This window comes from Lepisosteus platostomus, chromosome 17 (assembly GCF_059453375.1).
Source record: "Lepisosteus platostomus isolate fLepPlt1 chromosome 17, fLepPlt1.hap1, whole genome shotgun sequence".
Taxonomy (NCBI): Eukaryota; Metazoa; Chordata; class Actinopteri; order Semionotiformes; family Lepisosteidae; genus Lepisosteus; species Lepisosteus platostomus.
The window spans coordinates 25,926,834-25,940,749 of record NC_142627.1 but is presented as its reverse complement, the minus strand read 5'-3'; the positions used below and the strand labels follow the sequence as shown (position 1 = coordinate 25,940,749).

At 37.3% G+C, this 13,916-nt stretch overlaps 1 protein-coding gene across 4 annotated transcripts in view; it reads right to left on the bottom strand.

Moving 5' to 3' along the window:
- Nucleotides 1-13,916, bottom strand: part of col19a1 (collagen, type XIX, alpha 1) — a 112,753-nt gene that overhangs the window by 7,354 nt on the left and 91,483 nt on the right. For 3 of the 4 annotated variants that reach the window (XM_088610759.1, XM_088610761.1, XM_088610760.1), the window contains exons 39-54: nt 13,550-13,603; nt 13,402-13,455; nt 13,259-13,303; nt 12,381-12,431; nt 12,247-12,291; nt 12,094-12,120; nt 11,515-11,568; nt 10,390-10,434; nt 10,242-10,286; nt 10,090-10,152; nt 9,703-9,738; nt 8,040-8,084; nt 7,299-7,460; nt 4,897-4,963; nt 4,659-4,799; nt 1,536-1,613 (exon numbers count right to left, since the gene is read on the bottom strand). In XM_088610759.1, coding sequence (XP_088466885.1) covers nt 1,536-1,613; nt 4,659-4,799; nt 4,897-4,963; nt 7,299-7,460; nt 8,040-8,084; nt 9,703-9,738; nt 10,090-10,152; nt 10,242-10,286; nt 10,390-10,434; nt 11,515-11,568; nt 12,094-12,120; nt 12,247-12,291; nt 12,381-12,431; nt 13,259-13,303; nt 13,402-13,455; nt 13,550-13,603 — 1,012 coding nt within the window. The remainder of the gene's footprint in view (nt 1-1,535; nt 1,614-4,658; nt 4,800-4,896; nt 4,964-7,298; nt 7,461-8,039; nt 8,085-9,702; nt 9,739-10,089; nt 10,153-10,241; nt 10,287-10,389; nt 10,435-11,514; nt 11,569-12,093; nt 12,121-12,246; nt 12,292-12,380; nt 12,432-13,258; nt 13,304-13,401; nt 13,456-13,549; nt 13,604-13,916) is intronic. The other variant, XM_088610762.1, reaches the window with a different exon arrangement.

Below are 13,916 nucleotides of genomic sequence, written 5' to 3'. Positions count from 1 at the left end.
AAATACAACCTCCAAACTTTTGTTTAACAATTCCATTTCAGCAATTTGGTCAAATTAGAAATAATGCAAACAGATGATGAATATAAAGTGGGTCAAATCTCTTGTACAAGGATTCAGAGGAACAGTATTCAGAAAATGTATAATAATAATAATAATAATAATAATAATAATAATAATAATTGCTTACACTTATATAGCGCTTTTCGGGACACTTCACTCAAAGCGCTTAACAGGTAATGGGGACTCCCCTCCACCACCACCAATGTGCAACATTCCCCTGGATGATGCGACGGCAGCCATAGTGCGCCAGAACGCTCACATCACATCAGCTATCAGTGGGGAGGAGAGCAGAGTAATGAAACCAATTCATAGAGGGGGACTGTTAGGAGGCCATGATTGATAAAGGCCGATGGGAAATTTGGCCAGGACGCCGGGGTACACCCCTACGCTTTTCGAGAAACGCCCTGGGATTTTTAATGACCACAGAGAGTCAGGACCTTGGTTTTACGTCTCATCCGAAGGACAGCGCCTGTTTACAGTATAGTGTCCCCATCACTATACTGGGGCATTAGGACCCACATGGACCGCAGGGTGAGCGCCCCCTGCTGGCCCCACTAACACCTCTTCCAGCAGCAACCTTAGTTTTTCCCAGGAGGTCTCCCATCCAGGTACTGACCAGGCTCACACCTGCTTAGCTTCAGTGGGTTGCCAGTTGTGAGTTGCAGGGTGATATGGCTGCTGGCCCTATCATGTAGTGTAGCCTCAATGAGAACTGCCTATGATACAGGCAATGAAATGCAATTCAACTCAGAGAGACAGCAAATTCTAGATACACAGAGACAGGATTTCTGTTGTGGGCAGCGGGAGATGCTACACCAACCCATAAAGTGTAGCCTGAAGTCATCTACACCAAGACAGAAGTACAACAGAAAGCAGGAGTGATTAACTTGTTTATCGATGAACAGGCAGAATGGCTAACTGATAAAAGCACTAAGAGAAATAAGAATAAGAAACATGCAAGACTCAAAATTAAATTGAACTTGATGAACTGAATATGAATGTCTGGGGGACATTTGGGGGGAGAGAGTTGAGGGCCAACACCACACCAGTTGGACACCAGCAAAGGAGAAGAGCAAAAAGGTTGAGGACCCACGAGTTAACTAATCACCTCTTGCTGTTCTTCATGATATCATCAGCAGTTCACTGCATACTTAAGCCCTCCCTTCACAGCGCTCTGTGCCCAGTATTAGTTTCTCCTCTTGAGAGCTCCTACTTCGCCTTCGTAACCTCGCTTTCTCTCCTTCTACTACATCTTTGGTTTTGACTTTTGGATATTGTTTTCGACCAAGACTTTGCCTGACGTTTCGGATCATTGAACTTGATTATCCTTCTCCTTTAACCTTTCTGACTGTCTCTCAACTCCACATAGGTACCCTAAAACATTTTTTGCTGGTGTATCAACATTATGTAACCTTATGTTCAACAGGACTAGAGACAGTGTGCTTGATGGCTCTTGAGAAGCTGTCACTGCTTACCATGTGGGCCAGGAGGACCAGATTCTCCTGGAAGTCCAATCCCTGGCTGACCTCTTTCTCCTTTCTGACCACGGTACCCTAGATAAAGAGGGAGAGCACAGAATGTTGAAAAGTGAAAGATAAGCTCCTGGGTTAGCACCTCACAATACAAAAGGGTAAGCATGGTGGTTTGCTTAGGTACTCCGCAGTAACTAAATGAATTTGAACAGTTAGTTGATAAATCATGTGAAAGCACTAAAGTCTTCTGGCCAGTATACGAACGCAATGATCAATGATCAATTAGCTCATTTAAATATCTCATTCTCTAAACTTTACCCTTTCATAAGATGTCCGATCCACATTAATCTTAAGGAAAGATATTAAAATATTGATAATAAGATTATTACTTTCTGATATGTTGTCTGGACCTCGCTCATTGCATAACCAACATGAGTATGGGTATGATTTGGAAGTCTGGAGTATCACTCAACAAAATGACTTTTTCAACATTAAAAAAGCAGGAATATACATTAGCAGTTAAACTGTAGACACATATAACTATTTCATAATAATTATTTTTATAACAGTATATTACACTTTGTTTACATTGATATCTTTTGTATCATACCTAAACTAAATTCTGTTTTGTGGGCTCAAACTTTTATTTTATATTTCTAATCCTGTGTTTTTTTTCTCAGTATTCAAAAGAGGTATACTAAGTTTTTTTCATTTTTCTCTAATTAAAAATATTTTTATTTTTTAAACAAAAAAAACTAACAGAAAACTAATACAATTTCAGCTCTAAATTTCAAGCACACACATGCTTTATTGTTTTCTTATTCCCTAAATCGCACCCAGAAAATGGCATAAAATGGCATTTGCATACTTACCACACATGTCAAGCAATCAGTCATTAATAAAGGCATACAAGCAAAATACATCCACAGAACCAAGGGCAAGAATAATTCATAACCTGTTCATGCTGTATATAAAATAGTATACTGTATATACAGTATAACCATCCTTCCATTTGTACAGAAGAGTGATCACGTGATTTTCTCCTTGAACCATGTTTAGAATGTGCAGAACTAAATGATATCTAGATTTAGTGCATCAACAAATGCTTGATTATTTGCATGTTCTCTAGTTCTGTCTTGTTCCAAGTGCAAATGTACTGGAAGTAGGTTACTCCTCAAGGTTTCTAAAATAACTTTTTAAAAATAACTTAGAGGGAGACCTCTAAGGAAAATCAAGTTACTTTTGCATGGACCAGATGGTAGGAGTCTTTTCTCTGAAACACAATTCTAAAATCGCCATACTTTGGGTGAGATTAAATTAGGGTCTTGACTACTTAGGCATTTCAGATCCCATGGCACTATACCCAATGTAGCCTCCTTTAAATTCTCCACCAATTCAGGGAGTGATTTCTCATTTCTCTACCTAATCTGCTTTGCAGTGGCGCAGCTGGATTATAATGGCATAATGGCTGCCAAGTGGGGACTGCCTTGAGTATTGGATTGAATGGATTCCTTCCTATATGAACAGTGCTCTGGGCTAAAAAGGTTTATATATGGATGCAATTAATTCTTGTTATTATTAAAAGAAAAGTGTTCTGCACATGTATCTATTCAATCAAATAATGGATTTAATGTGTCAAATGAAACTGAGTTTATGGAAAGCTAATGGTTATAACAGTGGCTAGATGAATCTTGATGAATTGTGCACATAATATTAATAAGAGGAGCACTTGTCTTAAAGTATATCTAGTGAACAAATTCTGTATTCCTGGATTCTGAACTACGGTAAGATACAGTGGATAAATTACATAAAATAACTTCAGTTGGAAAATTCTCTGCACGACTTCAAATTTCTTCAGTAACATTTTATACAGTCTGGTTTCCAATTGAATTGATTAATGGGCCGCAAAACTCTGTACTTAGACAGAATACCAAAAGCATTGCAATTATCTAAAAACAGGGAGCAGTAAGAAAATGTTACACACCACAGGTTACCAATTTTAACTTTAACTTAGACATTTGATTGTCACAACTATTCATTCAATTTAACTTAATTTTGTCTGCTAAGTAAGATATTGAATCGTAACAGTCCCTATACTGAAAAAACGTAGGTGGATAAAATATATACATTATCACTTAAAACAGAAAGACTAAAATCACAAAACGTGATATACAGTATAGCTAGTATAACACAGCTTGCTGGACTGCTTGGGAATCCTAACATGTACACAAGTGCTTTTTAATTCCAAAGGAAGTTAAAATCTAAACAGCAAATTATTATTGATGTAAGAGGTTGTATTAAGAGCCAGGAAGCCAGAAGAGTTCGATAAATTCTTGGCTATTCTGAGAATAACATTTTCCTTTTTCTACAGGAAGCTTGTCCCACCGAGTGAGATATTGTAGACTGTGTTCTCAGATCTGTCCACATTGATATTCCATTCCCTTCTTCTCAGCCAATTCTTCATTTGTCTTTATATTTCTCTTGAGCCAGTGTTGCTTGGCAATGCTCTCTTGCTGTGCAATCCACATCTTGCTCAGGTCTCAGATCAAGCCCATATTTTCAGCTAGCAAAATATAATAACTGTGAATCCTTGCTATGAAATGGGAATTTGCTGTCATTAATCTCACTGGAGTTTTCCTGAGGTCTGTATAGAAATGTTCTGTTTTCTGCTTCCCTTCCTCACAATCTCCTCAGCTCCCCCAATAAATCTACGATCTCTTTTTTCCCAACTTCTCTAGCCTATTGTTTGACCTGATTCTTATCCATATTCCTGGACTTGTATTCTTTTTTGGCCTCATTGCTGTTCATGTCTCAGCTCTCAGCTGTGTTCCAAATGGGTATGAGATTTAAACCTCTATGCCCATAGCAGTGTGACAAACAGAGAACAGGGCCCATTCTGCTCAATGTGAATAGAGGCCAAGGGAAGGGTGCAGGCTAAGAAATCATTCAAACACACTAGGATAACAATACTAACCACATGATTTACCTGGGGGTTACATTCTAAGCAATACGAGCATTCAGCTACAGATCATGATGGCATCACTGAAAACCCACAGTGGAATAACATATAAAATTATTGCTTTGAACGATTTCTTAGGTTTAACACTTGCAACTGATGCCCCCTACCTTGAGGTCCAGGAGGACCAGGCACACCTGGTGGCCCAGGTGACCCATCACTGCCAGGTGGACCCGAGGGTCCTGGTCTTCCTTGAGCAGCCAGGATAGCAGCGGGACTCTTCTGCTGTGGAGAATAGCCAGACATCCTCTCTGCAACACAAAACCAAAGGGAATATTTATAGACGTGTCTCTTTTATATGGGGTGTGAAATTATATGTATTTGTAAAGAGTAAATAAAATAAAATACCTTCAAAAACCCTGAGAACTTCTTCTCGAATAAATCTCTTTATTTCCTCCAATGTACCCTCATCACTCTAAAATACAGAGGAAATGGAAGGGCAGGTTTCATTAATTTTTAAAATTGCACATAAGAAATAAAAAAAACATTTACAAAAAGGAGGATAGTGTATATAATGGATGTCTCTAAAACTGTTGCGCACTGGTGTGGCTTTTAAAATAAATCTCTCTTATTGAATCCAACTGATACACAACCAGTAAGATACATAGAATCTTACAGAAGCTGCTTCTGAAAACTTGGAGCTGGACATGACCTGAAGGACAGGAAGAGCATGAATCCTGAGCTGAGGAAGCAGCACTGAAAGTGCTCCTTCACTCAGACTGCTCCTGTTCCCTAGTGACACGTTACTGAAATAGCCTGGGGCTGCAACAGACATTTGCAAATCAATTTTGCTAAATAATAAAAAAAAGTAATTTTCTACTTGATAGAATGTGATCAGGTACAATTTGGGAGGCAGGCAGGCAATATGGAAACATACTGTACGAGAAACAAGATGACCTTTAAATTAATTCTATAAACAGATTTAAAGTGTGAACAATTGTGACTCACACTGAGTAGAAAATAAAGAAAATTGTGAACTTTTTCTTGGTGCATATTTTCCAAATAAAAACAATTAGTTGTGTTACACCCTGAATATCACAAAGCTGTAAAATTGTTTGAAAATAATACAAAGTTTATTTATATTATTATTTTAGAGAAGGTTCTAGAGCCATTATATTCTTTTTAAATTAAATGTTGAATGGTTAATATTTGAAATACCTATTTTTATGTTTGTATTTTTATTGTATTTCAAATTAGATCAGTGAAAGTGTATCTACATATTCTCTAAAATCATCTCTGATTAACTGCTCTGAATATAATTAAAAAAGTATTTCTAGATCAAACATCAGAAGAAGAGCATTAAGACAGGAAAATAATATCAAAAACAAGTTCCACTGTATGCACACTAATTTAGCATCAGTTATATATATATATCTGGAATTGACTCTTTCACTTCTAATTTGTTGTTTTTTTATGGATTACTTTATAAACCCATATGTTACAGGACTTTTTTTTCCACTTTTGATGTAGACATTTTCAAAACATACCTCATATGGGTGATTTAAAGGCTCTTGAATACTTTCTCCCCAACTGACTTACTATTTCTCGTTTTCTAATGGCAGAATTTACTCTTGCACCTAATTATGATTTTTAATCAATTAAGGGTACCACCATGGGTTCATCCATGGTATCAAATTATGCAAATATTTATATGTGGACTTTTGGAAAGACAAATTGATAAAAAATTGAGATGTGAATCCCTTTCTGCCTAAAATTACACTTTGAACAAGATATATTGATTACATTCTTGTTTTCTGGGAGGAGATGTTCAGAAACTGGGACAATTTCATCATTATACATTGTATACCTTATACATGTTTATTTTGAAAAAGCTAATTATTCAGATAATGAAAAATAAAATTTCATTGTATATACTGTAGATTTGAGGACTACAAAAATCTTAAAGACCATAATACTTTTTTGAGTGTTGAGATTTCCTAACAGTTTGCCTTACAGCCAACTATGTTAAATTTGGAAAGGAGAGTCGGAAATGAAAGAAAGATTTTAACTTAGGTGTTGCCATAAGTTACCATAAGCAATGCATTTCTGAACATTAAAGCTGTACTGCTGCAGATGTTGGAATGTGACACATCCTGTAACATCTCATTTTGCTTAAGCGAGTCACATGGTTTCCTCCCTTAGATACTGTATGTAGGCATTGAAAAAGTACACATCTCCAGAGGAGAGGTGGTGATATAGATAGTATTCTTCTAAGGAGAATATTTCTGGATGTTTTATTCAAATATATTAATACCATATGGATTGAAAACAGAATATATTGTATATCAGTATTGATTTTAGTTTGGGGAATCTTAATTGTAACTTAAATAACCAGATAGTTCTAATAACCAGTTATGGTTCTTCCAATTTAAAACGAATGATATCTCCCTCTCAAATGGAATGCTGCAGGTTAGGGAGCTGGCTCTATAAAACAGTTGTGTAGACTGATTTTTAAATAATAATCAAAGTATATATTGGAGTACAGTATGTAGTGTGCATCCATTTGACCTCGGTTTTTCAAATGTTTTATGTGGACTTTTTGACATTTGGGTGTGTGCTCATTATTTCTCAAGGTGGGAAGGAGGCAATAACCAGAAAACACTACAAAAAAGAAAAATAAGTGGAATTTAAACCCCAGATCTGAACGTCTGAACTCATTTTTCTATGGCACTGCTATCAGTAATCATAGTCGGAGGAGTTCTTCATGCCTCGATCTGCAGCGAAACAAGCCGTCTTGGTTTCCCACATACCAGAAGGCCAGCAGGGCCGGGGGACCCCAGAGGTCCTGGGGGCCCTGGGTCACCTCTTTGTCCTGGTGGCCCAGTTGGTCCTCTGGGCCCCACGTCCCCCTTTTCTCCGGGTCTCCCTCTTTCTCCCTGAAGCCCTCGCACCCCAGGAATGCCTGGGTCTCCCTGTGAAACACAGAACCCCAACAGAAAGTTATTATAAGTCATAGTTCAGCTTCAGGTCACATCTCCAACATTCGGCAGATCTCCAAAGAAATTAAACTTGGTGACATACAAGCTCCACAGTTTTAAAGAATAAGTTGTCAATCTATATACTAACTAGCAAGTCAATGGTTATAGTAAATCAATAATAAAAAATACTGGTCATAGTATTACAGTATTTATATATTATATTTACTGTAAATATGATTGTTTACAAGAAACAGAATATTAAAATATTTTAGAACACTTTCCAAAAACACATGCAATCCCTGTTAAATTTTAGTTGGTTATTGTTTGATAATATACTGGAATACAAAACATGAAACTGCCTATGACTTTCAGAGGCAGGAATTCAAAATGTAGTACATTATTTGATCTGTCTGGGTTTTGTTTTCTTTGGATTGCTAAAGTAGCATGTTTTCAAGTCACTGATGTTTCGCTTGCACCAGGCTCAATTATTCACTGACATGAAGATGTTTATGTGTAGGATTATTGTATTTTGTATGTAACAGCCCCTTTATATTTTATATGTTGATCTCTTACACGTTCTCCTTTCGATCCTCTGTCTCCTGGTCTACCTGTAGCTCCCTGTAAGACGAAAAAATGACTATGACATCACAGATTTGGACAATTTAAACTTTGGGTGTGAAAGCCAGGTCTGTACTCCTCACTACAGACCATGGTGAATAATGGGGTATTTGATATTAGACTGGGCCAAGGCACCACTCACACTGTTCCTGCACAGACACACTTGCTTTGTTCAAAGACTCGGTCCACCTCTCCCATCATTTCCAAATCCACTCAGAGCGAATTGCTATAAGTCACATGTGCGGATTCTCAGTGCTGCCTGAAGCCTGTATTTTAATTACAGTATTAAAACAAAAGAGTTTGATATAGTGCTGATGGCTGGGCTACATCTGCCACTGCCCTGACCAAAAAGCTGTTGATTTATAAGGCAATGCAGCATGACGCAAAAATACCAACAATATTTTTTAATAATTAATTTTACAATAGTTAGACAATCCAATAAAATTCCCATAGCTAGATAAAACCAATGCATCTTTAAAACAATTTCAATATTTTCCTATTTTTCCCAATAAACCATTTCAGCACAGAGAATGCAGACTGAATGTTGGCTGAGAGCCAGCAGAACAGTCCTCTTGAAAGCACAGCCAGTTTACACTCTCAAGTCACAGGTGTGTCCAGGTTCCCCAACTGCTTTCAATTGCTTTGTTTGAGGGGGTGGGTTGGAGCCACAACATCATCATATTTAGAATTTTGATGATGACCATATAAATTAAGAAATATATATCCTATAGCTTGAACTATCTAAAATGTCACTGCATTGCACACAATCTGTGTTGTGGACTTTCATTTGTCTTAAAACATTAACTTCCCATAATGAATGACAGATTCAAATATGCAGTATACTATCTGGAAATATTTTTCTTAGGGGTCTGTTACATCATATTTTGGACTTTTATAAGGCTGACCTGCTAGATGGCACTGTTGTGTCATTAATTATATTGTATTGTATAATACAAGAATTTCTCTATAGGCTTAACAGCTATCGACAGAAAAGACGCAATGTTTAAGATATAAAATATGCATTAACACTGGATGTTCTGTTGGACTTAACTAAGGTGATAAGGACATAGAGAACACATCAACTCCTTTATACAGTAAATCCACAAATCTGTTTAGACTAACAACTTTTGACCAGGGCCAGTGTTTTTAATCTGTGTTCATTTTTAATAATCAATAATGTTTTAATTTTTGTGAAATTATGTATGTCACTGATACAGTATGCTCGGGACATTGTGATGTAAGTGTATATAGTAAGTATCAGATTTATATTTACCATTTATTAACTCCAATAAAACTGCCTTCAAGCAGTGTCTGATGGTCAAAACCAACACATTAAGTGCATAACCAGAAATATTTGGCTTCCCATATTAAGACAGCTTAAAGTGTATTTTGTGTCAGTGGGAGTCAAATTAACCGATTGATTTAGGTTCTAATTTGAGAAAAACTTCAGATCTGTCATTTTGACATCCTTTGTTAGAGGTGCAGCAAATACCAAGACAAAATTACTTCTTGATAATACTTATTTCACTTTTACTAGGGTACTGACAGGAAATGGGCAACAAATTGCTGAAATGGTAAATGTTTCTAAATACAAAATAAAAGTCCACTCTGTCCTGACCTCATACCCCGGAATCCCATCTTTTCCTGGTCTTCCCTGTCAGATTTAAAAAAAAAAAAAATATATTAAATGAAATTCAGAAGCTAATAACAAGCATTACAGTACATTAAAGTAGGTGAAACTGTTCTACAAATACAATGTGACAGACATTTAGCTCTACGCTAATACAGGTGGTTATGTTATCACATATGTTTAATTATCTTAGAGATGGATACTCCACATTAACCAAGTTCTGTCAAATAAATGATTAAAAAACAAAAAATGGACTTGTTAGAAAACCATATAACAGATACACACTGTACTCACTGATACTTTGTTTCCATTGCAGTTTGCTGTCTAATAGAACCAAAAAATCATGTTCTGCCAATAATAAAGTTAATTCCTTACTGGAGCACCAGGAGGTCCCTCCGGCCCAGGAAATCCAGTTTCTCCCACAGGTCCTCTTTCCCCCTTTTAGAATTAACACAATTTACTGTCTGTGTCACGAGACAGGAACAACAACAATAAAACTCAGGCTGAAGAGAGAAACGAAGACTTACTGTCTCTCCTGGGAGCCCTGGACTCCCTGGAGTACCAGGCTTTCCCTGGAGAATGGAAGAAAGTCATGTGTTGATTAGAAACTCTCTTTTCGGTCATCTCGGTTACTGACAGGACTGTCATTAAAAACAGAGCTGTTTCTGTACTCACTGGTGTTCCTGGTTCACCCAGTGCTCCTGTTAGACCTGTGTCTCCCTGAAATACACGATAAAGTGCCACATTTCAGCATAAGGTAACACCATATAGTAGTGCACATGTACCAGTGCAAAGATGAGCTACCAAACACCCCTCTTTTCTACAAAGCTTTAATTTCCTTGGCCCAGTGGCATCAACCTGAACTGACAACACAGGCATTTTAGACCAAGGTTCAACTTGGTGGTAATTGTGCTCACGCGTTTGTTTTGAGTTTGAAAAGGATTGGACTTCCTCTTTTGCAATAGCTGTATTAAGATTAGCCACTAATTTACTAACTTACTTGGGTGATCCTTGACTGTCCAAAGAGAATTTACATTTTCACCCACGGAAACAGCCACATTTGTTACTACAACAGTTCAGGAACAGTACACTGCTCCAGTGTACAAAAGAAGCGTCTCATTTTGGATTTTAACCCACAACCCTACCCCCTCCTTCACACTGCTGCCTACTCCATTTGCCTGGTGAGGAACTGAATTGCCTAGTTTAAATTAACTCTGCTTTTTGCCAGTTATATGTCTTGCTTCTTCTTGTAGGCTGAGGATTAAATTAAATAATTGAAGAACAACATCAATTAATATGTTCCTCAGTACCCTGTGGAAATGAACAAGCAGGTGCTGCACAATCAGTTTTTATTAATTTGTGGTTATCTTTGTAAGTTTATAGAATAAGTAATTGTCTATTTTTCACCTTTGTTCTAAAAAAGCAGATATTTTACTTTTTCTTTTCTGGTAAAAGTTGGACAACAAATAATTTAGATTTTTCACACAACTTAATTTTGTTTCTCCAATTATATCATGATTCCCTGGGGATCAGCATTTGCGGATACAATCTTGTGGCGGCCATTCTCCTGAAACCTCCATGCACACTCATGTCATAGACTCGAGTCCGTTGAAGGAGTCACTTCAAAATCACAGGAGCTCAATGTGTTCAAAATCACTGCCCATCAAATTTAGTACAAACCCAGGCTAACTAAAGCCAGTCAGTCGACTACAAACATGGTCCTTGAAATGGTCACATCCAGACAGTAGGGTTCAGTGAACACTTTTCCTGAGACAGATTTGACTTTTTCTAATTGCTTACCTTAGCCCCTGGCAGTCCTTCTAACCCTGGCAGTCCCATGGGGCCTGGTTCTCCCTGATGAATACAATATTGATTCAAACAGGATTTCAGAGCATCACGACTGAGAGAACACAGACAGAAGAGCAGGAGCTCCTCGGACTCTACATGTTCCTCTAGAATGTGCCGCAAAAATGAAGTGCATGCTACATGCAATAAATCAATCCTATTAAAGTTATACCAGCAGTAACTGTCACACTTTTAAACATTTATTTCTGAAATATTATGGAAATGGAATAGCAACCATTACATGTGAATTTGACCTGTGAATTCCACAGTGGCAATGTGCTGCACAGGCAATTTATTTAAATGTCAAATTAATAAAAATGGTGAAAAGGCATGCTCCGATTCAGTAATGACACAGGGTTTGAGCTTACATTACAATGTTTGTTTCAACAGCAAATGTCGAATTTGGCTGTATACTGTAACATTTGAAGCATCACATAATATTTGATACTTTGATTTCTACAGCACATTTTTCAGATGAATTACATATTCATTTTGAATGCAATCACATACTATACACATGAAAATAAAACTTACTGCTTCGCCTTTATCACCCTTAGGGCCCTGGAAATGTATGCATAGACAGTTAATATCTACTTGTTAAGACATTTGCATATTGAGATAGTTGTATGCATTTTCTTTCTATAGCAAAATTATCAAAAATTATCATAAATGAAAAGCCTTACTTACTGGAACACCTGGAGGACCAGGATATCCCATAGGTCCAGCGCCTCCCTGTACAAAACAGGATTCAGGTTGTGTTTGACTGCTGTGTCAACGAGCATCTTAAGCTGCACCATGTTCAGCCAGAAAAATTATTGTACCTGAAGCTTGTAGAGGCTGCTCATGCCATTTCCTTCCACATACGGAATACCCTGAAATTAAAATAATCACAGTGAGTTTACTGTCTAGAAAATGGCAAACTGCAGTACGGAACAACAGAGTACAATACATATGAATAAAATGACAAAAATCCATATGCATACACCAAGTCTGCTTTGATCAAGGATTTTTGATATGACATGGTACAGATCAATACTCTGGGTGTGGTGGTAAACAGCAAGAAGAAATGATCGCACTATTGGCATGACCATGCTGGGTTTAAGATACAGTGCAAGTGATATTGCTAAAAAGAAGATGCATGGCATTTATTTAAGCAGAAGATATGATAGGCTAAAAGGCTCTTTTTATTTTGGATTAGAGGTCTAGTAAATTCACTCCTATCTAAGAAACTTTATTTGTACTAGACACATGAGCTGAGAGGCATGATGATCCTATGTTGTTTTTCTGCTATTGATGAAAGGCTGGCAAGAGGTGAATAAAAGCATTGCTAAGTGGAAAAAGTGGTCTTTTTTGGAATGGTAAGGTCATCTGTTCATGTGTGTCATTATTGCTTCAATAATGTCTGCTTACTGGTTCCACAAGAATATGTGCATTCTGACTAGGAGGCAGGATCTTCATTTTTCTGGGCAATTACAGATTATAGATTTTCTACAAATAATTTGTTTTAAACTGAACACGTACATTTCAGCATTCTACAAACATTGAATGTAGGCCTGTTGTTTTGTGGAAAAGGCCTTTATACAGCTATTGGCTGAATTCCATTTACTGTTCCAAGGAAAGCAAGAAAGAGAAAGACAGCTTTGTGTTTGCTCAGAGATAAAAGAGAGCACAGCACAGGACAGGATTCCATAGGACTTACAGGAGGTCCAGGCACCCCTGGTCTCCCAGGTGGACCTTCACTGCCCTGAAAGAGAAAACGAGACCAGGTGCAATGCGATAAATCTTCTTCATTATTTTTACATCTCAAGCTAATAGAAAATCAAAGAGAAAGAAGGTGCTCACTCTTTCACCCTTAGGCCCAGGATGGCCTGGTGCTCCAGGTCTCCCCATGATGCCCTGAAACAGAACAATACCGAGCCTGTTTTTAATCCCAGAGCAGTCTACAGAACAAGAGAACACGATCAGAGAAAACGAGGTCATAAACTCTTACCGGAGCTCCTGTGCGGCCGGTGGGGCCTGGGAATCCGGGAACACCTGGAGAGCCCTGCGGTGGCAAATATAATACTATTGTTTCAGCCTTCACTCCTACCGTCATTAGAACATTGGTGATGTTGTAAAGTATATCCATATTTAATTTCCTTTTTACAATGACCTGGAATGATCTCTACTAAAAAAGTTTACGGTTTTGAAAAACCTATAAGTAGATGCACATATACAGTATATTTATGTTTGATTTTCCAGAAATCCAGAAATTAACAGGATGACTTTTTTTTAAATTCAAGCTGTTGTTCTAAATATTTCTGTCATTTTTAAATAAATCTGGAATAGCCAATTCTTTTTTCTTTTTATTATTTTTT